The sequence below is a fragment of the Cyanistes caeruleus genome, chromosome 18 (genome assembly GCF_971803275.1).
Source record: "Cyanistes caeruleus chromosome 18, bCyaCae1.hap1.1, whole genome shotgun sequence".
Lineage (NCBI taxonomy): Eukaryota > Metazoa > Chordata > Aves > Passeriformes > Paridae > Cyanistes > Cyanistes caeruleus.
In genome coordinates, this window is record NC_141718.1 from 10,175,745 (window position 1) to 10,203,329 (window position 27,585).

The 27,585-nt window shown below is 45.3% G+C and overlaps 1 protein-coding gene and 3 long non-coding RNA genes across 10 annotated transcripts in view; 2 read left to right on the top strand and 2 right to left on the bottom strand.

Annotated features, from left to right (window-relative positions):
- The window catches only part of BICDL1 (BICD family like cargo adaptor 1), a 67,569-nt gene that overhangs the window by 14,567 nt on the left and 25,417 nt on the right, over positions 1-27,585 (top strand). For 4 of the 7 annotated variants that reach the window (XM_086855508.1, XM_086855507.1, XM_086855511.1 and 1 more), the window contains one exon: positions 8,667-8,882. In XM_086855508.1, coding sequence (XP_086711634.1) covers positions 8,667-8,882 — 216 coding nt within the window. Of the gene's footprint in view, positions 1-3,786; positions 4,108-8,094; positions 8,260-8,666; positions 8,883-27,585 lie in introns of those variants that run through there. The other 3 variants (XM_086855505.1, XM_086855506.1, XM_023937611.2) reach the window with 3 other exon arrangements.
- On the bottom strand, positions 14,510-15,510 carry LOC111936591 (uncharacterized). The gene is made up of 2 exons (XR_002868264.2): positions 15,421-15,510; positions 14,510-14,678 (listed from the first exon to the last, which is right to left on the bottom strand). It is a non-coding gene; the product is annotated as an uncharacterized LOC111936591 (long non-coding RNA).
- On the top strand, positions 15,698-16,505 carry LOC111936590 (uncharacterized). Its single transcript, XR_002868262.2, has 2 exons — positions 15,698-15,877; positions 16,296-16,505. It is a non-coding gene; the product is annotated as an uncharacterized LOC111936590 (long non-coding RNA).
- Positions 21,949-27,279, bottom strand: LOC147649930 (uncharacterized). The gene is made up of 3 exons (XR_015277670.1): positions 24,106-27,279; positions 22,956-23,148; positions 21,949-22,035 (listed from the first exon to the last, which is right to left on the bottom strand). It is a non-coding gene; the product is annotated as an uncharacterized LOC147649930 (long non-coding RNA).

The following is a 27,585-nucleotide window of genomic DNA, read 5'->3' on the forward strand; positions in this document are numbered from 1 at the left end:
CTGCAAACTCTCTGAGGCTGCCTGTACCTCTTGCAGCAGAGGAGGCTGTGGCTGTAACACCTCGGCACAGAGGTACACAAACAACCAGAAAAAAGTAAAATATTTGTCAGAAATAAAGTGCAGGAAAACAGAGAAAAGAATAAAGCAATTAATCATTCAGAATGGGGGGAGTGAGTCTGGGAGAGAGAGAGACAGAGAGAGAGAGAATGGCAAAAGAAACCTGATAGCTTGTGCTGCCTCCCCTGGAAGTCTGTCAGCCCACTGGCAGGAAGATTAAGGATGTTGATGGGAATTCCTTTCTCACCACAGTCGGCTTTAAAAGCACAGGACAATAACCTACTTTTACAGGTCTGGCTGTGGCTTTCCCATAACACATCTTTTTCTCCCCTTACTCTAAACAAAAAAAGATGATCCCTTGCAGTGCCTCTTATCTGAGTGCTGCCCTCACAGCTGAAGTGAAGGTATTGATTGAAGCACTCGGACGTTTATTGGATTTGCGGCTTTTCTGATGTGTGAAAAATGCTTTGTCCTGCTCAAGTCATACAGTCCTACATGCTCCAGCATTTGTTGGTGTAACCACCAAGGGTCCAGACCCTCTGCCACACTTCCTTTGTGAACAGACCAAACAGTGAAATCCCTGCAAGGCAGAATGCAGATTTCAAAACATCAGATTTAACAATATACTTGACACTGGGCTTGAAGAATCTGCACAGCTTACAGTTCACCTCTCCTTGACCCTCTGGGAAGGACAATACCCATTGCTGTATCCACAGCTTAAGCTGGATTGCCTGTTTCAGTATCTTGCTCTTTTAGGAACCTGTTTAGCAGAGGGAATTTGCACTGGCAGGTTGCCCTGGATGGCTCCTTGAATCAAGTTCTCCAATCCTCCCCATGGTTTATTTACTGGATTCAGTACTTGTGGGATGGGGAAAAGCAAGAAGGGAAAAAAATTACTTAGAGGCAAGGTCAGTGCCATCCTTTTGCCCCATAAGAATAGAACCTTTTGCTTTCTAGCTTATACAGACCTGCAAGATTTTGTTCTGAGCAAGGAAAGAATGATTGACCCTCTTAAAAAGAATCTTATACCACTCTCTTATAGCTATGCTTTCTTTTCATCCTTGATTGCTAATATCACAAAGAAGGCCTTCCTATGTCCTGGGCAAGGTGACATTTCTGCGTTCTGTGATGACATCACTGGCATCAGTCACTTGCTCTTGGTTCTCTGTGTGCTTGAGTCAGTCTGGCCTTTATGCATTTTCAGAAAGGGCCATCCCTGGAGTGATTTCCAGGCTGAAAGATCATTTGTTCTGTACACACAGGAACATTCTGTGTTGCAAGAGCATCAGCTTTTGAAAAGCCTGATCTAAATCTCCACAAGAACTACTCACTATTGCAGTACCTGAGGAATGAAGTCTCATCAGGCTTTAGCAGTGCAATTAAAATAAAACCACCTCATGTTTGACTTGTTTCAAATAACTAGTTCTTCTATTTTCTGGGCTGAGGTTCTCCAAAAGACATAACCAAGGTGAAGCAGGGCAAGAAGAGCAGAAATGGGAGTTGGGTGTCCACTTATGGGCAGCAACTGTCCCAGCTCTCAGCTGAAATACATTTTGGGATCCTAATAGATAATGACACCATTTCACTGTAAAGAAACTGCATTGTTATATTCTTAACAGTTTTTCATAGATACTTGATTGGGATGACACATACAGAATAAAATACTAATACAGTAGCATACAAAGGAGTTTTAGAAGCAGTAACGTATTTCTAAAAAGCCAAACCAATGATTAAAATCACAGGACAATGGGTTTTGATTTTTTTTTTTTTTAAAGTGGAAGTCAATAATATGTTGTGCAATAAACAAATCTTTAATCCAGGGTTACTCCAGATAACACAGTTATGTTTTGCAGTCAGTAGTCCCCAAAAGAACATTAAGCTTGCATAGATGCCTGACTAAGATGATGGCATATTTACAATACATTACACTGATTTATATGTGCTTTTTCCTCTCCATCCAAACAATAGCTTTTCTTCATCCCTATCCTAACAGCTGCAGCAATGGGGTTTGTTTCAGGCTTTGTTTGGGAGATTAAAACCATCTCAGTATAATCTCTTTTTGTTTTATACACTGAAGGAAGCATTAGAGATGAAAATTAATGCCACAATGGATTTCATTAATCACACCAGGAAGCTTGATCTGCTGTAGTAGGCACTTCCAGCAGAAGGTGCTCACAATCAGTTTAAATATTAAACGCCCTCCTGTGTTTAAATAGTGATGATCAAATCAGTGCAATCACAGCTCCTCTTGGGACAGGGGTTCTTTTAAAAGGGCCAATATTGTCCAAACCATCTCACCTTATGGTCAGTCCTTCTTTCCAGCAATGTAAGCGTCAGTGGAACTGCAAGGACAAAAGGACTGGAAAAGTCAGTGCCTGGGGGAATTGCTGTGAGATAAAGGAGGTGTCACCTCTGGGTCACCAGTGCAAAAGAAATCACAATGGCCATGAGGGCCAACAGTTACCGTGGTGGGACAGGTGCTGGCAGCACAAGGCACCAGTCTCTGCCTGGTCCTTGGAGAGTAGGTGCACACATTAAAGAAAGCAGCATTGCTGTTAACTGATGCTGCCAGGAAAAAGGCCAAGCATCAACAGGTCCCCCCAGCTGGGTTGTTGGGATGTATCCCCACGAAAGACAAAGTCCCAGTGGCAGATGGCCAGAGGGAAGTTTGCATCCCCACAATTCAAGTTCTAACTGTTACGAATTATCAGCATCTCTCCAGGGCCCTGGGTCTGAGGAGAGGCAGGAACCAGCCCTGCTTGAAAACTGCATCAGTCACCAACTGTCCCAGCCAAAAACATCCTTGGACTGATTTGTTGGGCTATTGCTTACAGATGAACAAGGTCTAAGTGAAGGAAGGGAAAACAAGCCCCAAGAAAGCAGTGTACAAAGGAAAAAGCTGTGAAACGTATAATTCCTTTCTGCAGAATCTAGGAATCAAAAACACAAGTTTTCTTTAAATTGTTTTTTGTGCAATCACTATTAAAGCCTTGTTTGAAAATAAAGTATAATCAGAAACTGAGGGAATAGGGTCTTAGCAAGTGGGACAATATACTGGTTTATGCAGCTGTATTCTGCCTCAGCCTCCCTTCTGTACTGGGATCTAAGGAGATCTAAGAAAATCAACAAAACCAAAACTGAAACCCCAACCAGTCCTGCCCCTAATAGGGGGAATAGTGCTAGGAGCTGAACTGACTACAACTCCCAACATTCACTGGGGGTACCTTTAGGACAAACGTTACCCGAGAACATCCCAAACACTCTGAAATTGAAAGCAAGCCCCGGTGGCTGTTGGAAGCTGTAGTCAGCTCTCCGGGGTGAACTACTGAGCACAAAGATCCCGAGAGCTGCTCTGGCAACCAAAAGATCCCCACTAGAGCTCTGGAGGAGCGGGCGGCGAGCGGGGAGAACGCGCTGTGCCCCTCGGGGGTGCCAAATTCCCTCCTTGGGCTTTCCCCGATGTTCTGGGGGGATTTTTGGTCTGGGCCTGCGGCAGAAGAGGCGAGACCTGCCCGCTGCAGCCGGGGCCAGCAGGAGCCGGTTTCCCCCGCTCCGCCCGTGCCCGGTGGCGGTGGCAGCGTCTGCGCCGGTGGCCGTGGCGGTGGCGATGCGCTGCCGGGCCCCGGCGCCGGGGGGCGGGGGCCGGGGGCGGCGGCGCTCCCCGCCCAGCCGCCGCAGCCGCGGGCCGGGCGCGGGGGGCGCAGCGGAGCGGCGGCGGCGCGCAGGGCCATGTCGGCGCCGTGCCTGCGCCTGCCCGCCGCCGGGTCAGCACCGGCGGAGGCGGACAGCGCCGGCGGCATGGAGCCGCCCGGGGCCGCCGCCCTGGAGCTGGCCCTGGAGGAGGAGCTGGCGCTGCTGGCCGCCGCCGGGGAGCCGCCGGAGCCGCCGCCCGCCGCCGCCGCCCGCGATCCCGAGCTGCTCTCGCTGATCCGGCAGAAGGAGAAGGACCTGGTGCTGGCGGCGCGGCTGGGCAAGGCGCTGCTGGAGCGCAACCAGGACATGAGCCGGCAGTACGAGAGGATGCACAAGGAGCTCACCGACAAGCTGGAGGTGAGGCCCCGCCGCGCTCCGCCCGGCCCCGGCCCCGGCCCCGGGTTCTCCCCGCGCAACGCGGCCCCTTCCCCGGCGAGCGCCGGGGGCGGGCGCGGGCCCTGCCCGGCAGCCCACGGGACTCGCTGTGGCCGTGACGGGGAAGAAAGGGTCTGAGCGAGGCCTGCGAGGGGAGGCAAAGCTGCCGTTCTGCCCCGCTCCCCCCGGCCCAGAGCCGGCGTGTGGGGCCGGGGCTGGGCTGCAGAACCGGCTTTTCTGCCCCAGGACCACCTGGGAGAGATGTGCGCGGCTCATCTCGTCACAGAAATACCTCGGAAGTTAAATTTGCACAGCAGGTACTGAGCTACAGAGCATATGTGACCCTTACGCTTAAGCTGTTGCAGCTAAGGCTTTAGGCAGGGCAGGAGATAAGCCCTAATGATACATCGCTGTTAGCTGTTTGCTCTGAAAAATGCCTACAGGTATCTGGAGAGAGCTGTTTGCCAGGAACTCGGGGGATTGAGCTATTTATTGATTTTTAAAGATAAAATAGAGGTATTATAAGGAGAAAGACTTGTGCAGGCAGCTTTTTTTGGAACAGCTCACTTGCACAATTGTGAGAGAGGCACTATTATTCACTCTTCTTCAGAGCTACCCTTGAAATTCTATTTCTTCCAATAAGTAATACTGCTTAGAAGGCTGAGAAAAGCCTCTCTCACCTTTCTGGAGAGAGTTTGAACAATGCCGGATTAACATTCACATTTCAAGTTACAGCCCTAGACCAGCCCTTTCTGCACAGTCCTGTATTCCTTCCTAACAGATTTAACATTTCTCAAGTTCAAGAGGATTTGTGAAATTACTGAATGCCCTTTGTTCTCCTGACAAAAATTCCTCTCTCTTATTAAACTTGTCATTTTACCTCAGCTGATCCCTTCCTCTTTGCGGGGGAATCTCTCTGCCTTTGCTATTCTAATAGAAAAATAGTGAAGGTGATATTTGCTCAAATTGTTGCTTAGTGTCTCTGTTTATCAGATTAGAATTTCCCAGAGTATTAAAATTTGCCAGAGTGGATTTCCACGTTGATCTTCAAGCAAGTATGTGGTGTTGTGCTGATATGGTTTTGCTTAGGAGTTGGAGTAGAACCTTTCCTACTGTTAAAGGAAAAACGCTCAATTTTAGGTACCCACTGAGCTGCCTCTTAGGGAGTTCAGGAGCCTCAAATACGACTCACTGTTTGCAAAATGTAGAGGTGAAAAGGAGAGGAGAGAAACTATGACTTTATAGTACTTTAAATAACATTACACAAATGTTTATCTCTGTTCTCACAGGCCCATTCAGAAGGTAAATGAAGAGATTGTAAACACAACCTACTGTTTACATATTTTCATCCCATTACTATCACCCTAACTTCCCAGTGGAATAACACATTGCTATTTTCCAGGCTACCCATTTGAGAGGGGTTAGTGTTATCTACTTAAGGGTCATTTTTTTTTTCCACTGGGTTTGGCAAATTTAACCCAGTGCTGCTTCATACAAAAAAATCAAATTTCAACATTAATCTTCTAAAACACAAGTTTGATAATCCCAGTCTCTGCAGATTAAATCTTGGCCTCCTCCTGTTGCCACTGAAGTGAATAAAATTTCACAATAAGCTTTTCAATTTCAGAGGAGCAGAGAGGAAGGACTCACAGCTGTTCCCTCCTTCCCTATGCTGAGAACTTTCTGACAGTGACAGGAAGCAAAGTCTCAGATGAGATCCTTGGTGACAACCTGATATAATGATGTTTAAGTAACACTGAGAAGGAGATATTTTCTCCCAGTTCACAGTTCAGAATTGGTTACAAGAGCTCAGGGAAGCCTCTCCATTTCACAACAGCCAAGGTACTGGTCTGCTCATTGGAGGCTTTGCCTCAAGATTAAATATGTTCTAGTTTTGTGGGTTCATTGCTGAGGTACAGCATTTCTGCCATACACCTACTCTGGCAAACCTTTCACTTCACAGCCTGAATTTAAATTTATTTCTAATCATGAAATTGAAGTTCTGTAATAAATTCTGATATGTGATCCTAGACAGTTTTATCCCCTGTAAGGGATTAAAGCAGTTAATACTGCTGTTCCTCTGCCACAGAGGAGCCTGCTGTGTCCTAGCATTTTACAATATGAACCCTCTTTATCAGCTGGGAAACTCCCACTTGCTTTCATCTCTTCAGATGGGGTCTAGTCCGGCTCAGTTAAGTTGAAGAGAAGCTGTTTTCAGAGGAAAACATCTTCTAGAAAGCTGTAGGTTCTGTGTAAAAATCAATGAGCAGGTGGTGAATGGAGAGACACTCAGGAAACAAGAAACTCCCCTACTGAGGACAGCAATTTTCCCTATCAGAAAATAGATCTGCAGCCCTGAAGGTGCTGGGGTGAGGGCAGGCCAGGGGAGATGGCTGCTGGCAGAAGCAGGAGGGACCAGTCAACACATCTCACCTGGGTTCTCCTCTTTGCAACAGCCTCTCCATGCCCCACTGCTCTGTTCTGATTCCTCTGTCACAACAGAATGAACTTGATATTCTTCAGCTCTTTCTAGCACCAGTCTTTGTGATGGCCATTTATTTGGGCTGTGTGTAGCGGAGATTTCCTTTTGCAGTGAAGGACTAAAGTGCTTTTTAAATGATTGACAAGGCTTATCAGTGGCTTCTAAATCACATTTGGGTGTCTGGGGCACTTCAGCTGCAGTGCTGCTTCTCAGCAGGCTGAAGTTCTACTTTCCATTTAGAGAAGGCCCTGGATCTTTCTAAACGTTGCCTAGCAGTGAAAGAGGCAGAGCTATAAAAGACAGAATTTTCAGTGTGCTGCTGAAAGTGAAATTGTAGCTGCTTCAGCCACACTTGGACTACAAACAGGATTTCTTTGCAATGGTTGTCACAGGCCAGGTGCTGGGACCTCAGGCCTACTTACTGCATTAAAATATTTATATTACTGCTTAGCTCTCATCTGCAAGGATGTTCACTCTTTTAGTGTCTGAAACATGGGGAAATCCTCTGCTATGGGCCACTGTTTTTAATCAACTTTCCCTCATATTTAAGGGTTTTTCATGAAAGTCTGGAATTTGCAGAAAGATTTGGAAGGGCACAAGCAATGTGCTTCTACACTGAGCTGGAGTGAGCATAAGAGAGGATTTGGGGACCAGGTGAAGAAAGAGAGAACATGGCATCTGCATGGCAGAGCAAAAAAAATGGTGGAAGATTAGCAGTACACAGGCCAGAGGGCTGGAGAGGAACTGCAGGGTATTGACATTCAGACCTGCTTGGGAAGGTGACAGGGACCCTGCCAGGGAGGCTGTGTGTCATCAGCAATAGGCACCCAGGGGAAACAGCCCCCTCACAGCCTGTGTTTCTAACAAGCAATAAAAAGCCACTTCACATAAATGCAGTGCAATTTTCTTTTCCACCTAGCAGGTTTATTTTTCCCTCCTATCAGAAGTGCCATGGGAATTGTTCACCAGGGAACAATTCACCTGGGAGAAATAGGCAAGTGCTACCAGTGTTTGGCCCAGTGTGTTTCTGTTCTTTTCTAAGACACATTTCTTAAAGCCTGGGGAACCTGACAGAGAGCCGCAGGAGATTATGCTGGAGATCAGAGGACAACCAACAAGGAGAGGACTCCCATTTTTTAGGTTTCCCTGCTAATCCTGGGACATGCCCATGTCCCCAATCTGTGACTGTTCTGAAAGTAAATGTGTGTCTCCAGTCACCAGGGGAAATTCAAGCTCAGAGTTTAGGATTCTTTCAAATGGGCACAACATAAATCTGCTTTGACCTGATTTTTGAGTCAAGCCCTCATTTAACTGAGCTTCTAAAACATGCAAAAGTTTCACCAGATTTGTGCTGTCCCTCATTTTCCAGCCAATCCAAAGCAGAGCAGAATCTCCAGAACTGAGAGTGGTTTCTAAGAAACCTGAACCCAGAACATGCACATACATAATGTCTATAGCAACCAGTTCATTGCATCCATTGCCATTCCAGAGCGGACTGCATCAAACAATGGAGTTACTGTGCACTATCAAACTCTCAGACAACTAATTAGGTCAGGAATAGAGAGAACAAATGGATAGATGATTCAACTGTTGTTCATGAGACCCATATGACAACAAGGATGCCTCATCTACATTCCTCATCAACAGTAAGGGTATACAGTTTGTGTATTTTGACTATAAAAGCAATTTTAAAAGAATTATGCCACTGACCACTGAAGTATTGCTTTGGAGTTAAGCTGGGCTCTGCTAAATCAATTGCTCTGTCTGACCTATATATTCTGCCTATTGACATGCAGCCTACTTTACTCTTTTGGCAATTATTTCAGTAAAAATTCAATGTTCTGAACTCCAGTGGCCAAGGACAGGCCAGTTGTTAGAAATGGAAAATGGCTGTGGTGCCAGTGACCTGCCTTGATGTGGAATTGCCATCTCTGTGGCATTGTCACACTCAAGCACCCTTCTCTTTCCTGCACAAGGTTTTAGCCTAGCAGAGATGAGGAAAAGGAGACATTCACCTTTTTTCCCTCTCTTCCTAACTTCTTCCCCTCCCATCATTTAGCACCTGGAACAAGAGAAACACGAATTGCGGCGGCGATTTGAGAACAAGGAGGGAGAGTGGGAAGGAAGGGTGTCTGAACTGGAGAGCGACGTGAAGCAGCTGCAGGACGAGCTGGAGAAGCAGCAGGTCCACCTGCGCGAAGCCGACCGGGAGAAGACGCGCGCTGTCCAGGAACTCTCCGAGCAGAACCAAAGACTCCTGGACCAGCTCAGCAGGGTGAGTCAGCTGGGTGGCACAGCTGGGCATGGGACAGGGTCACAGCTCTGCTGTCATCGCCCTCTGGGGCAAAAGAGAAAGTTCCCACTTGTAGGGAAACAAACAGTTCTGCCTCTGGTCATGTTACACAGGTGCCCCGATAAGACATACTGCCTTTAAACTGATCTTACGCTTCTCAGGAGTGATGCATTTCTTTGTCAAAACAGTTGTGTTTCTGGGTTGAGTGGTCATTTACTGCACAGTCGTCTGTCTCAACTGTTTTTGTATCTAGAACTGATTTAGAAAATCTGTTTCTAATTTACTAATAGGCTGAACAAATGTAGCATGCAAGAAGAAGGCTAATCTGAAACAGTGGGGTGAAGGGCTTTTTGCAGGCCTCCCTTTTCTGAGATACATTAGCTGTAATGTTGTAGAATTGAACATACCATGGCATTCTCAGATGGTGTGTCACTACAGATAACTTTGCCATGGTTATATGTGTGAGAACCTACTGAAATTCCTTGGAATGCCATGTTTCATCAAAGAGCTTAACTTGCCTCTGAATGAAAGAGGATTTATAGTGAGGCTGCTACAAATCAGCCTAATTGACTGAATACTTGCAGCGTGAGTTTCTTTCTGACAGCAAAAGACTTAACAGTTTCTGTCTCCTTCCCCCAGAAGCTAACCTGTCTTCTGGAATTAAGAACCTTGATTTTTTTCCTCCCCACTGGACAGTTAGTAGAAACCATAATTTTAATGCTTGAGAACACAGTTACTCCAGCAGACGAAAGCATTTACTTGTTATCAGTTGCTTATTCCCAAAATAGCATAGAACAAAAACACACACACACACAGATTCATGCTGAAGAGGCCCATCTCACACTGTAAGAACACCTCTCAGACTAGATTCTGTCAGAGCTGAGTCTCTGGGGCTGACACGGGGATTTTGCCTCTGGGAGGGTGGACACCTCAACCACAACACTAGGATCAGAGGACTCTGAAGAGGGCCAAATGTACAGGTCTTCACTCAAGCTGTGTATGCAGCTGTCCTGTGCTTCTGGAGGTGAGAAGAGCAAGTCTTGGGTATTAATGTACTGACACTTGAGGAAATCATTCCTCATTCCACTGTAGATTTTCTTGTCAAGGATTAAAAAAAGTCACTTAGTCCAATTTGGTTAACTGGCTTTAAAAAAACCCAACAAACAAAAAATACTTCATCTTCCTTAGCTAAGGAATGTTGCTAAGTTTATCCATGTTTTTAAAGCAATGTGTCCCAAGTGAGCGACAGATCTTTCACCTTTTCTCTGGACAGAGCATATTCCATACAGACCATGGATGAGAGTTTCCATCCAATATTGCACAAGCCCTGTATTGTGTCAGGTTTCTTATCCAGGTCTAGGAACTTGGCTCCCATCAGATCTGGTGACTCAGTAATTTTCTGTGTATGTATGATTTCTCTCACTGCCTGGGGAATGTAAGGTTTATTATGGTCCCAGCATAAGCATAAACTGTAAGAACAGACTAGAAGGTAGGAGAGGCAAACCAGACTGCTTGTTTTGGGCTTGTAAACCACATGGGATTATCCTCACATGATACCTGTGCTACAGGAACCTCTCACAGCCAGATGCTCAGAGAGACACTCCACAAAGCTTTGACAGAGGAACCACCAAGTGAAGTCAACCATCATGTGGTGTCCAAGCATGGATTTTCCATTAACTCCCTATTAGTTCCAGAAATGGCTTCATTGGCCCACTTCAGAACTGCCACACTCAAAAATGCTGAGTATTGGTGCTGCCCTTCCCATTCCAGCCCAGCCCTGCTCCCAGCCTGGAGGACAGTTTTTCTCCAATGCAGATAAGCTCTGATAGAGACAGAGCTGATGTTTACCAAGGCACAATTCAGTGCTTATTGACTTTGTCATCTGGCCAAAACTTGCCAGTAAGTCAAATACAGCAATGGGTATAGCAAGGGTGTAAACAGTCTTCCCACAGTCAGGAAAACCTGAACAAACTGAAAGAGAGTGGGGAACAATCTATTGTCATTTTCAGGGCTTTAGCTGAGGCTTTTTTAAATCCCAGCATTATATTAGCACTTGATTCCTGGCAGTTAATGTTCCATATGTTCTGCTCCATAGTGTATTTGCAGTCTCATGTGTCTGGTCTCTTATTCTGAAGAGGTTACACATGTAATTCCCGAGGCAGTGGCACTGTCTAAACCCTGCACCCATGTAGTTCTGGCTCCTGTTACCACTTGGGCTTCCAATTAATAAAAAGGACAAATAAGAGCTGTGTGGATGTGCTCGCCCACAGCCATACTGCCATAGGCTGAAGTTTGACCTGGGATCATGAGCTGAGCACTGGGAGAGGAAAAGTCCTACAAAGAGGTGCTGTTACAGCTTTTGTGACCTTTCAGGTGTTGCTGGTGTCCTCCCTGTGTTCCTGGTTCTGCATTTATGTCACCATGGGTTGTTTGGGAGCAGAGGGTTATGAGAAGTCTGGGATAAAGTGATGAAAGTCTTATTCAGAGCCTCAAGTCTGCCCCATCCAACACTCTATATCCTGCTTCACTGACAGGACACAAGGACAGGCTTCTCTCTGGTAGAGTCATTCTACACCAGTAGATACTGGCTCCTTCAATTTGAATTTCTACAGATTTTAGCAATTAACACCTCATGGCCCCATTTAACAACACTTGATAATTTCTCTCCTGGAGAAGGTATCCCCTTGGCACTAGGCTCTGCGTGCCAAATGACAGTCAGCCTCAGGAGCTGCCAGCCCACATGGTCCTGCTTGTTTCTTCTGGATTCCCTGGGCTTCAGCCTCTTTTACCTCAAAGCAGGCCAGCAGCCACCATCTCCTTCCTCCTGCCCCTCCTCCTTCCTGCTGCTGCCATACTTTCAGCAACTAATTAGTCTTTAGGACATTTTTTTAACCCTGCCTTCCCCAGAGATGAAAAGCCAACACATACAGACTTGAGGCTCTGAATGTCTAAAGCATCTTTGGCACAAATGTCAACCAGCCAAGCACACACACCCACACAAGGACAGCAAGGGGACCTGGAAAGCTCTGTCTTGCAATTAATGACTGGGACTGAAAAAATCCATGGTCAGTTCTAGCAAAGACTGATAAGGAAAACTCAAGGATAGGAATTTTAAGTCTGTTCCAGTATCTAAAAATTAGCCTCTTGCCTCTGTCACCAAGAGGCTAAAATAAGGTCCTTAAAATGGTTTGAGGTCTTCCAATGAGGTGGTGATATAGGAGAATTTTAAATATCTAATAATAGTAAGTAGGCTATAAGGAACTTTGCCTCCTCTTGAAATACAGCCTTTGGTTCTCTCGTTTTAGCAGAACAAAGATACTGCCTGAGGTTAGAACAGCATTAAACCATGGAGAAAATTTGGTTGGCTGGACTGGGAGAACGTAGTGAAAGACGTGATTGAAATGCCAAAGAGCAAGTTTAAGACCTCCACAGTATTTTTTAATTTGCTACGTGATGATTAAAATCCCTTCTGCACATTGCTTTGATTTCCCTCCCCCTGCATCAGCATAGCAAAGGGTGCAGGAGCTCTCAGCAGTGTGTCCACACCAAGCTAAATACCGAGTTTACCAAGGAGAACTGTAGAGCTCCTCGTGAGCAGTGTGCCAGGGTACAAAGCACTCACCAGAACTGCTCAGAGCTAAAGTATAGGAGTCAAAGAACAGTTCTGCTGAGAAAGTCGAGGCTTGGGAATTATTACATGTTCTGTTCCAGCTCCTTCAGTCTCTCCCATCTGTTTCAATTCCCCACTAGGATAAAAAAAGAAAAAGAAAAAAGAAAAAAACCCACAAAAATCACAATCCTATGCTTTCTGGTTTTTTATGGGGGAGTGTATATAGGGAAAGGTCTCCTCTTACGTGTGCCCACAGCAGGTAACACAGCAAGAGTCTTGTCCCCACCTTTGGGCTTCTAGGAGTTACTAATACAAATAATAATAACAAGCAGTCATCTTCCTATAATGAGACAACATATTACTACTTTGTCAGGAAGTGAATGAAAAAAGACTTCCACGCTGTTTCAGAGTGCCTTCACCAGATGGCTTTCCCACACATTTCCTGCTCCCCAGCTCTGGCTCCTGGAGCTGTTTGCTGCGTGTAGCTTGGGCGAGGCTCATCCTTCCCAGTTCAGCTGGGCTTCTTTTATGGTACATGGAGCCCAGGGGAGCGATTTCACAATGTCAGGCTCAGGTAGTTTTTGCAATGCAAATCTGTTTCCCGGGGCAGTGGAAGAGTGTCATCTTGCACTGCTGAAACAGCTCCTTGTGTTTAAAGAGGAGCATTGGGCTGCTGTGGCATCCCTCAGAGGGGCCCTCAATCACCAACTCCTTAGATTCACTCAGCATCTAGAGCCAGCTCGCTGCTACAAAGAATGAGGTGTTTCAGTCAATCCCTCTGCTACAGCAAGAACAGGAGCAGCCAGCCCACAATTCTCCAAAGGAGGTATTATTTACTAACCACAAAACCCTTCTTTCAGTAATATTTCAGTTGAAGTTTTACACTTCATGCTCTGACATGCAGCATTTTAGAGAGCTGGCAGGCACTGCCTGGCTTTGCTTTGAAAGAAACAGGTTTTTACTTAAGAACAAGGGACCATAGTGTATTCTCCTTTCCAAATAACTTGTATTTTAAATACATCCTTTTATAGTCACGAGCACATGAAGGAGGCAGGTCTGTTGTCAGTTATTTACTTGAAGAGATTTTTCTGAATGGTTGGTTGCTGGGTCTATCAGCATAGCAACAATGTCGGTTTTAAGAAATTCAGATTATTCACTGAAAAAGAAAGCTACTGGAAGAAGTGTGCTGGGCAAGATGCACTGCTTTTACCATGACAGAGATTTGTAGCAATTACACGATGAATTATGTCTTTAATTCCTTATTTTATCTATACAGGTGCTTAATGCAAGCCTCCTTAAGTTTCTTGTTTATTAAGTTGTCTCCAATAGCCCAGCGAGGTCTATTGGGAGCTCCATCCTTAGCACAGAGGCAAGTCAGGCTGAATTTAAATCCTGTTTCAAGGGGTTTATTTTTAACCAGACAAAGATACTGAGTGAACCAGGGCTAAAGAAGAGTTGCTTTGACTATCCCTACTTTTCAAGGTGCAGATCAGCCACTACACTGAATTCTTTTTCATAAAAACTCTCCAGGCTTTGCTCTTCAAAGTGTTTACTGGATCTTTTCAGTGAGCAGCTTATTATAAAGAACTCTATACTGAACTCCTCAAGCACAGAGTCCTGCAAAATCTTCACCTGCATCACCACTGAGCAGTCTAAATTCAGTGGAAGGGGAAATTGCAGGAGAAAAGGCAGCCCTGCTTCCTGTTGAAGGAACTGATGTACCTGCTTGTCATGGCAGCTTTGGTGGGGCTGCTCATTCCTTGGGGGAAGGCAGACAGCCCTTGAGCACTGTTTTGTGCCTGGCATAAGGCTCACTTGTGTCACACATGCTGTGGTGAGAGGAAACAGACACCAGCATCAGACAGAGCCAAACACTGATTCCAGCAAACCTCCCAGTAACCTCCTTCCCCAGCTCCCCACCCCTCTGGAGCATCAGCAGATCCTCACGCCACATAGCCAGATCCCTGATCACCCAGGGAATACTAATGAGAAAGGCTCCTTCTCTCCAGTTGCTTCTCCTCTAGCAGAGAGCACTTGTTAATAATTCAGCTTCATGCCACATCAGGCCTGGAGTGCTGAGGCTTTCCATGCTAAAGCTGTAAATACAGGACGTGACTGCAGCTGTGTGTTCTCGCCTGCAGAGTCCTTCAGTGAAATGATTCAGTGCCCTAGAAGGTAATGGAGAAACACCTTGAGGTCACTGCTGAGTGGCACTTACCCACCATCCCTCTGGGAGAACAAGGAGAAAGGCTCAGCCTTCTGCTGAGAGTCAGTCCAAGCCTGCAGCACCCATTAACCCTGTTTTAGGACACGCAGAACTTGTGGACCCAACAGGAACAGGGCCATCCAGACATCAAGGAATAAATACAGGAAATGCCAAAGAAGCAATTTCAGCAAATGTGATGGGGAGCACCCCTACAGAATTTGCTCAAGGATTTTGCACACACTCATTTCATGTAAGATTTTTTACCCTTGAGTCCTTTGGTTTTAAGTGCTGATGAGCACTTAGGGAATGAGCAGAAAGAGGATGGGCTGTTGTGATAGCACAAGGGGGAATGGGGACAAATTAAAAGAAGGGAAATTTAGGTTAAGTGTTAGAAAGAAATTCTCTCATGTGAGGGTGCTGAGACACTGGAGCAGGTTGCCCAGGGAGGTTGTGGCAGTGTTCAAAACCAGGTTGGACGGGGCCTGATCTAGTGGGAGGATTCCCTGCCTGTGGCAGGGGGAGTTGGGATTCGGTGATCTGTAAGGTCCATTCCAATCCCTTAACATTTCATGCTTCTGTTAAAGCTGTGCATGGAATAGAACAGGGGCTAATGAATAGCAAAGCCCTCCCTAGGAAAAGGATTAAACTACTATTAAAAAAAAAAAAAAAGAAAAAGTTACTGTTAAGGCAATGGAACTACACACATTGCTGCTCCTGGGCAAAAGGATGGCATCCCTGGGTCCCATGGGCTGGGTGAGACCCTCATGCTCCTCTGGGGCAGTGGCGCATCCCCTCTATCCCCGGGGACCCCTCGCTGGTTGCTGGATGACAGCACGGCATGTCCCAGCTGGTGATGTTACCGTGGCAACCGAGTGTGATTTCTCTGCCTGTAATGCCACGACAGCCAGGGACACGCAGGGAGACGCACTTGTGACGTCCGAGGCGGGCGGGCGGTGGCCGCGGCCCGTCTGCCACCCCCGTGGGTTCGGCTCGCTGCCAGGACATGTTCCCGCGTCGCCTCTGCATCCCCCGCGGGCCCCTCCCCACCTCTCCTCCTCTGCTCACGGCAGTTTCCCCTCCAAAATCGTGCTGGAGCTGTACCAGCCCGAGGCAGCCTGTTTGTACCATCCACAATGAGCTCCCGAACCTGCTGGGGGACAGGTAAACATTTTATATCCTGGGTGGAAGGAGCCCCTTGCAAGCAGATCAGGAGCCCACGCAGGGTGACCCTGCCAGGGCTTGGCACAGAGCATCTCCTGGGAGTCCAGCTCTGGACATCAGAGAAATGATTGTCTGCCCAAGCCACTGAGCCTCCAGGCTGTGCACAGCTCATCTCCCACCCTCAGGGGCTTGAGGTGTCTGGATGGAGCAGCAAAGGCTGCCCTGGGAGACATCACAGGGCCACAGCTCCTATCTCACCACCACCCCCTTTCACTGGGCAGCACATCTGCAGGAACGAGTGTCCAGAGCACTCTCTTGGACAAATACACATAGGTGTAAAGTCCCTGCTAGTGAGCCATACACGCTTCTTCCCTGCAGTTCAGCTAAGCCCAGCTCATAGCCCATCTTTTTCCTCCAGCAAGTGGTCCTAGAAGAGATTTCAAAAGTTCATGCAAGGCTTCTGTCTTGAGATATCAGCAGCACCACTAATCTGTGAACGTCTGAAGGCCAGAATCCAACGTAAAACTGAAGCTGAACTTGTCCTGGAGTAAGAAGATAAAATTCTGAATGAGTCCTTTCCTTCCCTCTTGCACTGTACTAAAAATTTCGAGTGGCTATTCTGTTTACATCCAGGTTGTTTATTGGAATTGTTTTATTATGCAGTAGCTCAGAGGTAGGAACACATGGACAGAAGAAATTTTTTCAAAATATTTCTGCTTATTCACACTTGCTGTAAACACTTCCTCCAGGAGATTCTAGAAAGTAGGACACAGAAGGTGTTTGTATCCATCCACTGCATTACTAGCTAGAACCAGGGACAAACATGATTGAAAGCTTTGCAAACAGCTATGTAAGAAAAAACCAATTAAAAGCATTTGATCTTTAAAGATCCATTCTGGGTTATAAGGTTTGCACACCTTATAATGAAAGTCTTCAATTTCCTTCCTTTTTCAAGCAGGCTTGCTTTTTCTAAATGCAATTTAGTAGACAATAGCTCAAGAGGGAAGTCTCTTCTACACTGAGGGGGTTTTGCCAGCTGTATTGGGTGTTCTGATTACCCATGAAATCAGAGGCCTCTTGCAAAACAGCCTAAAGCTTAACTAACATTTTGTTTAGAATGGCATTTAGCAGAACCTACTTTATTTTGAGCAGAGATTCAGGATCAGCAAGACACTCTTGTTGATTTCTGGTTGCCAAAATGCAATACAAAGCTGGCTTGTGCTTGGCAACACTACCCAGGGATGGGAAATGCCACCTCAGATAGGGAAACAACTGTATCCAGATGCAAGGGTACAACAGGAAACAGCTGACAGATGAGGACATAAGTCAAGGGACCTACATGTCAGAGCAACTGGAGTAAAAGGCTGCTCCTAAGCAGCCCAAGAAAGCATTTAATTTGGAGGAGATACAGGCTGGCCTCACAATCTCGGTAGTTATCCTTCTGCAGAGGCTCAGTTCTGTAGATTCCAAGACCTGCAACAGATTTCCATCATAGATGGGATCCCTGACAGTGTTTGAGAGGGGACTGCTGAGGTCAGAAGTGTTGGGAAGAATTCCATTAACTGTTCTTGCCCTCTCCTAACTATTCTTCCCTGGAAGGTTCTGATGTTGAAGCATGGAAGGAACATTTTTGAAAGGAAGGACTGCTTGCGTAGTTTCAGCTGGGTTGTGACTCTACCAAGATTAGTACAGTCATGCAGATGTGTCATAGATGTAGAGCTTTCACAGAACAGTTTGTTTGAAAGCTCATTACAAGACCTGCAGATGTTTGGGTAGCTAAAGCATCCTGCTCATTGGATTTGCCTTTAAATGGAATTCTTCAGTTCCTTTGCACTTCAGTGCACCAAGATAATGAAATGTAACCTTGTGACTGCTTTGTTCTCTACATCCTTTAAAGTCTGTTCCTGAATCCACTTCCAGACTTGGCACAGTTTTGTAGTGACAGGGGTGCTCTTAAAAAGCTGTTCCATTTGGCAACTATTTAGCCTGAGCTGTTCCTGGTTACTTGTTGAACAAAGCACCATTGTACTTGGTTGTCAACAAGCCCAGATCCAGGAGAACAGAATTCTACAATTCAAGTGTAGACCAGCAGATTTGTCACTCACACCAGGACTATTAGACAGGTACAAACCTCAAGACTTGCTGGAGGGAAGGGTCTGTATTTATGGAAGAGATCCATAGACCCAATTGCTTTTGCAGGTGAAGTGTTTCAGGACAAAAACACCCACAAATTTCAAAAGAAGGGCACCTTTTGGAGAAGTATCTAAAGAGTTCTCCATTGTTTGTTTACTTGGTTAGCAAGTGATTGGCATAGATTTTATTAGAACACCAGGAAACTGAGACACTGACTAGGCAGTAATTGTCAGTGTAAAACAATAAACAAAACCCTAGTGAATGAAAAATCTCTCCACTCAGGCAGATTACACAAGAGTTTGAGCTTTTCTCTTGATCTTATAGAATGGAGATGAACTAGGGTGGGGCTTTTTGTTTGTTTTTAAGGTGTGGAATAGGAATTTAGTGCTCAATGTCTCACACTGACAACATCACTGGGTAAAGCTAGTGCTCAGACATTACTCCTTGACTGGGTATAAGCTTTATTCTTCACGTCTCTTACATAAACTGCAGTGTGTATGAATTGCAGGACAAGAATTAGACTGATATTAAAAAAACCCAAACAGCTGTAAGTTTGGCTGAGTAGAGGAGATGGCCCAGAGACTCTACAAGGTCTCCATCAAAGGAAACTTTTGGGAGGTGGCCAAGTAGACTCCAGTCAGGAATGGCTGGCCAATTTTTGCACTGATACAAGAAGAGCTAGGCAGAGTTGAGTCTGAGGTTTCCCTTTTATGCAGGCAAGAGTTTGACTAACATCAGGTCATGTCTTCTTGCTATTTATGAATACTAAAGAATGAGGCAGAGAAACCTGACAGAATACTCACAAGGAATGAGTGATCTCAAAGGCTTTGGAACTGACTTGCATTTTAACTCTACATGGACATAAAGTAATGAAAGGGTGAAAACAAATGTAAACAGGGAATTATTCAAAATGCTTGAATAGACTCAGATTTTGTGGGAGTTGTACTTTTCAACAGATTTATGTCTAGAAGCCAGATGGGAAAGCCTGGAATGACCATGTTTGTTCATAAGAGATCATTGGTAGAATGTAACAGTGTGATGTTTGTCTAAATAACATATATTGATCGGCTATGAAGTTGCACAGGGATTTGCCAACTCAAATTGTTCCTGTAGGTTTGCCTCTATTCCAGAGAGATTTATTTCCCTAGGCTTTACTGGATGTTGTACTTCACTTCATGCACAAATTCTCCCTAAATGTTGTGCCGCTTAGCCTTTATTTCCCTCTCCACCTTAGCACAAGGGATCAGACTCTTAGTGAAGCATTAAAGGGTCCAGCCAAATGCTTATGAAATTGATGATTTCATTAATGCCACCTCTTCCTGGGGCCTTCCTGTTCCTGAGGCACTGCTGCCATGGGCACAGGCTCTCACCCTGCAGAGCTGCAGACAAGGAGGGGTCTCGTAGGCTTGGGCTGCTTTCTCAGCAGAAGCTGCAATGAACCATTTCAGACATTATCCAATCCAGCAGCTCAGTTAATCTCTGCTTACCCAGATTAACTCTGGCATCACGAGACAGCCCATCAGCTGCAGGCTGGCTCTCAGCATCTCCCTCCTTTCAAAGGAGTTATTTGCATCAGACATTGAAAACTTGGGAAATTCCGTCTGTCTTCCCATCCTTCTTAATCCTCCATCAAGAGACACTATCAGAGACTAAGAAGGTCAAACTGGGGGAGAGGGAAGGAGACAGGCATCTTTCTCCCTCATTTCACATCACTGCCTGACTTCAGCACAGGAAGGGAAGGTTTGTCCAGTGTGGGACTGCTCCAGATCACACACCTTTAATACTCCTGGTCCCAGACATGGGCCTCCTCCAACAATCTCTGACCCTGTTTACAGCCAGGGAACACCCTGCCAAGAAAACATTTTGCTGTGTGAAACCAACAGTGCAGAAGCCTTTCCAAGCATGAACTTGTTCAAATGAAGATATTAATTCTCCGGCTTCTTTTAATCTCCCTAAGCAGAGCTATAAGCCACCCCAGGTCAGGGAAAGTGGCAGAATTTACCAAAACGCCTGTCTAGACCCACATACCAAGTAGGGCCGTGGTGCTAACCCTGCCCACAGCTCAGTGGATGTGACACAAGCACCCAGAGCCAGGTGTCTGTGGTGCAGCTGGGCTCACCCTGCAGCGTGGAGCAATGAGCAGGCTGGCTGTAAAGCCATTGACAAAGCACACACACCTCCATGCCTGTGAGTACCTGTACACCACCATCTCTACTCTTCCCTCCCCTCACATCACTTGGCATCTGAGACCTTTGCATGAGGCACCTGTGAATACTTCAAGCATGTGGAGTTGGCAGTTTTCATTAAGCCTCTGTCAGACTGAAATGGCTTCTTTATACTGTTTATCCTTGTGTATGCTCTGTTGATGCTACAGAGTGCAGGTGGCTGGACAGGGAACTCACAGCACTGTAAAAGCCTTGTCTGCCCCTCCCCATGATGCTTTGGAGTGGCTGCCTCAAACAGAAACTGGACAAGATGAAGAGAATAAGTAGTTATTAAAGGCCTTCAACAGATACACCTGGAGTAGTCAAAAGCCTCCCAGAGGCTATACTCAAGATGGAGGAGCTTTTCAGACAGAAATAAGTTTGGTCTGTTTGCATATCAGGGGTTAATCCTCCAATTATAGCTTCAGGTAATGAAGTCATTTACCCCCAGTTTGCTCCCCCCCAATTCACTTCTGTTTATACTTTTCAGGGCCTGAGGCTGTAGGGTATCCTTGAGTTTTAGGCCTAGAGGAATTGTTTTGTCTGACCAAAATGTGAAGACAGTAGTTAACACTTCATATGGGATTTAGTTATGAACTAAGGCAGTACAGGATTTGAAAAACAAAGGCTAAAATCTTAGTGCATCACCCACAGCACTGGATGAGGCCACCACAGGATAAAAGGAAAAACCAAGGCCAAGCTGCTGCTGCCTTAATTTCACAGGGATATTTTTTGCATGTGTACCAATCCTCCATATTCATCACAGAAGAGGTAGTACTTCAAAGGCACTCAAATAATCACTTCTTGGTGCATTCCACCAGCATCGTTAGGCAAATGTCCATAAATACCCTTCTCACATATCTTGTTTCACTCAGATTATCCTTGTCTCCTTGGCAACTGTCAGATGATGTATAATGCTAGCAGGGATTAGCCCCAATGAGCCTTATAACCCTCATGTAAATTCTGACTCCATGAGGGGATCTGGCCAAAACACTCCCTTCCTGGTAATGTGCAATTGTTGCCATAAACAATATTAAATCCTAGACCCTTTCAGCAAACCTGAGTAAGGGTGAAAACCAATAGAGAGCTTTTTAACTGGTAGTATTTGTCTTGTCCTCCAAGTAACTAAGTTTGAGACATGGATATACTTGGTGTTTCACAGCTTGACACTTAAAGCTGTATTTTGAACCAGTACTTGAGAGAAGGCTTGTGCCGAAAACTTGGCTCTAATATCTTTATCTCCTTCGTCCCCTTGTGTCAGTGGGATCACACTGGGAAATTCCAAATCCCTGCAAGAGCTTAACAAAATTATGCTGGACTTTAACCTACTAATTTCTGAAAACTACCCAGGGTTCAGCTCATCTCCTGGTGTGCACATGCTGTCTGACTGGGTTGTACTGAGACTTCTGCCTCTGAGGAAGCAGCTCTGGGTTGTACCCTTGTGCCCCATTGCTCAGGCAGACATGACCAAAGCATCAGGTCAAGGAGTTTCAACACATGCTGCACTTGCATGAAGCTTGTCTCTACTCCACATGATATGTGGGTCTGCTGAGGAAGAAGTTGGTTGTCTCATGTGGCATCCTGGGCACCCAAAGCCAGTTTTTGCTATGTGTGGCACTGACATGAGACCTGTCTTCACATAGGAGATGCAGAGAGTGCCAGTGCATGGAGCTGAGCAGCCCTGCATTACATACAAGTGTTACAGAGTTGAAGATCTAAGTGATAAAAGCCTACCTGTGCTGCAGTAGGGACCTGGTTAAACCACTTGTTCTTTCTTCAGTCCTCAGTTCTTTATAACTTTCCAAACTGGGGATATCTGCTCTAGCTCAACAGAACAAAAAATATCTTTAAGCAGAGCCAAGGAAAGTAGGCTGAAATCAGCACTAGGCTCAGGAACAAAACCAAATCCAGACATACTACAGCAGAAATAACAGTATTTCTGTAATTAAGCAAACAAATCTCTGGCACAGCATTGTGTCTAAAAACAAATTAAACAATGAGCCATGGCTAGTATCTCTTAGACTAATCAACTAGAGAGAGCTGAGAGAGGAGGGGAAGAAATGTCCCAGGAGGTAGGTCACCAAACAGCCAAGCCAAGGGGTGATGGGGAAGCCAGTGTAAGCAAGGCAGAGACAGGCAGAAGAAAACCCAAGTCCTGGCACAGGCTGGTTAGCAGTGATGCAATCTGATTTGTTTGCATGCTTGTGTGGACCTGTTTGCTCCCCAGCCATCTGCCAGCTCCAGCACACACCTCACCACATGCAAGACTTGCAAGGAGGGGAAAAAGGGATCAGTGGCTTAAGGCAGGTGATTTTTAGCACAGATAGGATAAAAGCCCTCCTAACTCACTCACATGTCTATGTACTGGCAGAAGCTCTAAGTAGCACCATTTTAGACACTCCAGCACACAGCAGGTGCTCGGGAGATTTAGTACTGCTACCACTGGCTTGTGCACATAGAGAAATTCAGCTACAGCAGCAGGAGTAATAAAAACTGCTGAGAGCTGAATACCACAGTCTCTTCTGCTGCTGCTGGTCACATTACTCTTGATTTTAGGCAGCAAGAGGAAGAGAAAGTTAATCATTTATGTACAGCAAAGCTAGGGAAGATGCCAGTTTAAAATCCTACTGTAGTAGCAGAAGAAATGGAGTAGACCAGCCCACGATCAAGTGCAGCAGAATCCACACAAACTCAGGCAAGGCAGCCCTCTCTGCTGAAGATAAAGTGATAAATGAACATACCTGGAAAGCATACCTGGAAGGTGGCCACAGGTAAGGTATAAGCATGTTCAAACAGGGCTTTGAAAATGAAACACATTCCCAGCAGTAACTTGTCAGGGAGTCTTTGAAGCTGAGGAACAGCCACTGCTACACCACTTCTGTTGTGTTTTTCTTGTTGCACTTTACAGCTGGTCTCCTGCTCCCTTCTTTGGCACTAGGTAGGGCAGATGAGCAGGGTACATGCCATTGGTACTGACTTCTGCTTAAAAGCACCAGAGCCAAAACCAACAATATTTTTCCTAAAGGGCAGCTGTAGGTCTTTATAAACTCTGCTCCTCCAGGACAAATCACTGAGGGTGAACAGGGAGCTTTGGTGAAGGAGGGAAACACACTTCTTAGCAGCCAAAGCCTCAGCTGTGAAACCTTCACAGGGAAAAGAGATCTTTTCTCAGCATCGCACAGGACATGTTGCTAAGTCTGTCTATGTGGTGTTTCCCAGTCTAAGACCTTGAGCAGTGCTTACAGGTGCTGGTTTGCAGGCAGCCCCACACCAGGGCTGTGGGTCAGTCCCAGACCTACCTGGTGCCTGCTCCAGCTCAGCCCAGGATTGCTGAGAGCTGGCTGTTATCTGCATGGAGTCAGCTGTCAGAAGGCAACAGCCTCTGTGCCAAAAAAATACAGCTTGAGTAACTCTTATCCCTCTAAGCAACATCTTAGACAGTGGGGGAAAGGGCTTTCAGTGGAATGACACCTGACCTGGATTTGCAAAACCTTGGCTACAGGTACAAGTCTGAGTCTAACATGCTGGTGCCAAACTGGCTGCCCACAGTCAAGCACAGCTTTTGTAACACTTTCAGTGGACTCTCTCCCAGGCAGTTACTTGAACAGAGCTGCTGGGATGTTGCTACAGCAGGTTTTTCTTCCCTGATAACGCTGCTCTTCTTTTCCATCAGAAAAATAGCTGAATACATGAAGGGTTGCTGATTGAGGCATCTTCCCGCATACAGGACCATGCATACTTTACCTTTAGTGATACTCAGATACACTAAAGCCTGAAACTTACACAGAGAGGGGCTCTTTCCAGTCCCTGATAATGATTCCCCTGCATGTGTATCATTTGGCAGAGTATAGTATATTTTATATGCCATCCCACGGCGTGTGCTGCACCCACCTCGTTTTTCAGCTACGTTTCCTCTCCACATCTTCTTGCTTTATTTTTTTATTTCCAAGCACAGCTTTTTGTAGGACTTAAAGTACCAAAATGCCAGCGAGTTTGCCAAAAGATGTTATTTAAATAAAACTCATGCAAGAGCCTTTTAAAAGCAAGATTGTAGGAGGAAAAAGCTGCAAGGAGAGATCCATATTTCCAGACTATCCCCTCATCCAGACACTGGCCACAGCTACACAGTCTCTAGAGGAACACCTCACCTGCCAGGCTGGCACATGCATAAGATCTGACCACTTGCAAAAGTACTCAGAAGCTTCCCAAAGGCTGGGTTACAGGTGTTGTTTGGAAAATTTATCTTCAGCTTTGAATACACAGTGTGAGCTTAGGCTCTGGCTCACACTAGAAATTACTGTTGCATATTTTCCCCTACGTACAGCTGGGGAAGTGAGACTGCTCTGAAGGCCAAGCCCTGTCCTGAGGATCTGGGAATTAAAGACCTAATCCCCTCAGTGTTTACATCTGTGCAATGCACAGAAGGTAAACATGCTGTGTTCCAGCATCTGCTGCACCTGTGTCCACAGGCTCAACCTGGGTGGAAACAGAGCAAAGCTGGGCTACAAGGAGACAGAATTCCTGTACTTATTACCCATGTTAATGCACTAAGTATAGATTTGGCTTCAGTAGATCAAAGTGCTCAGATGTTATTATTAACACATTGTAATTATCTTTTGTCAGCAATCACCAAGAGCAAGGTCTGCCTTGTGCTCAAAGTCTGCTCCAAAGACCTTATGCCCTAAACAGATCTTTTCATGCTGCCAAGAGGGAGAAAAATTCAGATATAGCTGGAAGCTGACAAAGTACAGGAAGAAGCGCTGCTAAGTTAAATAATAGCTCTCTAGAAGCTTTTTGTCTACAGGTATTCAGCACAGTTCTTTTGTGTTTAGAAGGACAGATCAAACACTAGCTGACCAAGAAATATTTTGAAGTAAAATGTTACTTAACAGCTCCAGAACAATCCTTTAAGAACATAGATTTGTACCTTTTTATTCAAGTGTTGGAATGTGACATGCTGCCATATGAGTTTCATGGTTTGGGGTTTTTTCCAAAATTTTGTGATGAACTTGCTCATTTTTATGGCATTCACTTTCCATTTATGACCCCATTGCACCTATCTGTGGTTAAAACTTTTAGTGAAGAGGAAACTTTAAGGGAATATTTTGAAGCTATAGCTTTCATCCTGGCCAGTATTCACTACAGGGTTTGGGTTTCCTTATTTTTCCACAGAAAGCAGCCACAAGTTCTACTGTATTGGCTATGAGAAACCAGCCTTCTGCAAAAAACACTTTCACATCTTGCTCTAGTCAAGCCAAGCTCCAAAAAATACTTCTTAGCTCTTCTTCCTCTCACTTTTGAAATAAATTCGTCAAGTTTTAGAGGAAATGAGCAAACACACATGAACACTGTTTTTAAGAAGCAGTCTGATAGAAGTTATTTGGAATCCAACTTCGCAGGGATTTAAAAGCTAATGAAACATCTCCAGGTCAGTCTACCATAAAATTTAAATACATGTTTGAGAACATGTTTTCTCTCTTCCTGTCAGAAGGCTTCCTGGGAGAGTTTAATATATTTTAAACCAGCTCCTTGAGTTTTGTCCCATCTTTTGTGGCACTCACTCATTTCATATTACATGGGAATGGACACCTTTATTTTCATGCATTCAGACACGTTTGTAACTGCAGGTTTGAGCACCACGTCTACACAAACTGGAAAGCTTTTGGCTTGATTTACTACTAATAAATCCTAAAACAGTATATTGTGAGCTTAATAGGGTGTAGACACAAAGATTTCAAGAGCAGACAGAGCTGCTAGTCTGCCATCACATATTAGATGTGATAGAACAATAGAACTCAATTAATTTGCCTTGAAATAAAGGGGAAAGAGTGCTTAAAGCCAGAGCAAGAGATTGTAAGAAGCTTAATTATTGTCTCTTTCTTCCAGGCACAACCATTTGAATTTGAACTCCTCCAGGTTTAAGGTCTTAAGACTAAAATGATTTAATAAAAAAATAATTTCAAGAATGGAGATTGGCTGTCCTGACTTCAGGTTACCAAGGAAAGACAGCAAAGCCTCTCAGAGCAGGAGGGAATGTTCCATTTCTTTGTCTCCACTGTTGTAACTTTCTTAAATTTTCAGAGGTTTTAATGACCAGGTTAAGTATTCATGTTTCCAGTTCAGTTATTTCCAAACTAGTCAGGCCTTTTTTTGTTTCATTATCCTCTTATCTGACCCACACTTTTGGCTCACTAGAAAGTTACTGGAAGAAATATTTTTCAGCCTTTAGCTCATGTAGCAAAGACAGACTGAGCTCCAGCAAATCTGGATTAAAAACCTACATCAAAGGCAATGGCCAGAATGGTCTATCAAGGTAAAATATGCCTTTTTCAGGGAAAAAAAACCCCCAACTTATTAGTAGAAATTAAATATTAGAAATGCATTAGAAGTTATCTAGGAGAGCAGACCACAGAGCTTACTGATGCAAAACATGAACTGTTCAGCTTCCAAACTGTACCATTCCCTCTGCAATACAGAGCTTCAGGCAGTGCACTCTTGCACAGGCTCAAGGGGAATGACAAAATATTTAATGTGGAGGTCCCAGACCCCCTTGCAACAAGGACCAGTCTGTGCTGCAGTGAATTAATGTGATGGCTCCACCAGACTTGATTATTGCAGCCTTTCTGCTTCCATGTGCAAATAGGTAACAAATGCTTCACTGCAGGTGATGTGCAGCATCCCCACAGAACTAGATGAGCCTGCTGGTGTTCCACGTTATTACCTTCATCCTCTCACCATCCAGGAGCCAAACAGCCACCAACAAGCCCATGTTCAGCTCTCTGTGCAGAGCCCCACAACACAATGCAGAGCTGTCTCATCTCCCACACTTCTTCTGCAAAGCAGGATTTGCACACTGAGAGCAAGAGCCACTTCGTGCACTACTTAGCATGGCGTGTCCTCCAGGCACACTTTGTCCTCTGAATTATCTCCAGTGCTAATTTATTGCAGCATTCAAAGCATCGTGCCTCCTGCAGTCCCTCCCACAGGAAGCTGGCTGACTCATTTTTCCACACACTCTATTTTCCTCTCCGCAAGAGCCAAATGTTTAGGTCAAGAATAAACCACTAAAAAAAAAAAAAAAAAAGGAGGCTCGTGTTTAAGCACCTCCTGAAACAGCCCACAGCCACTTGTGAAGCTCTTTCTTTCATTCAGACAATGGACCTGGAGGTGTTACACACAGGTAGGGTTAACCTTGCTTCTGTTCTGAACAGCAGTTCCTAATCCTGTAAATTGATTTAGCCCAAGCTAATGGTTTTTGGCCTCAGTCAGATAGTTATCTGAGTACTTACTAAAAGACAAGATGAAGGCTGCCATTTTGCATTCATCCCCCTAAGCTCTTTCCCAAAGCAATCAGATGTTTGCCTTGCACAC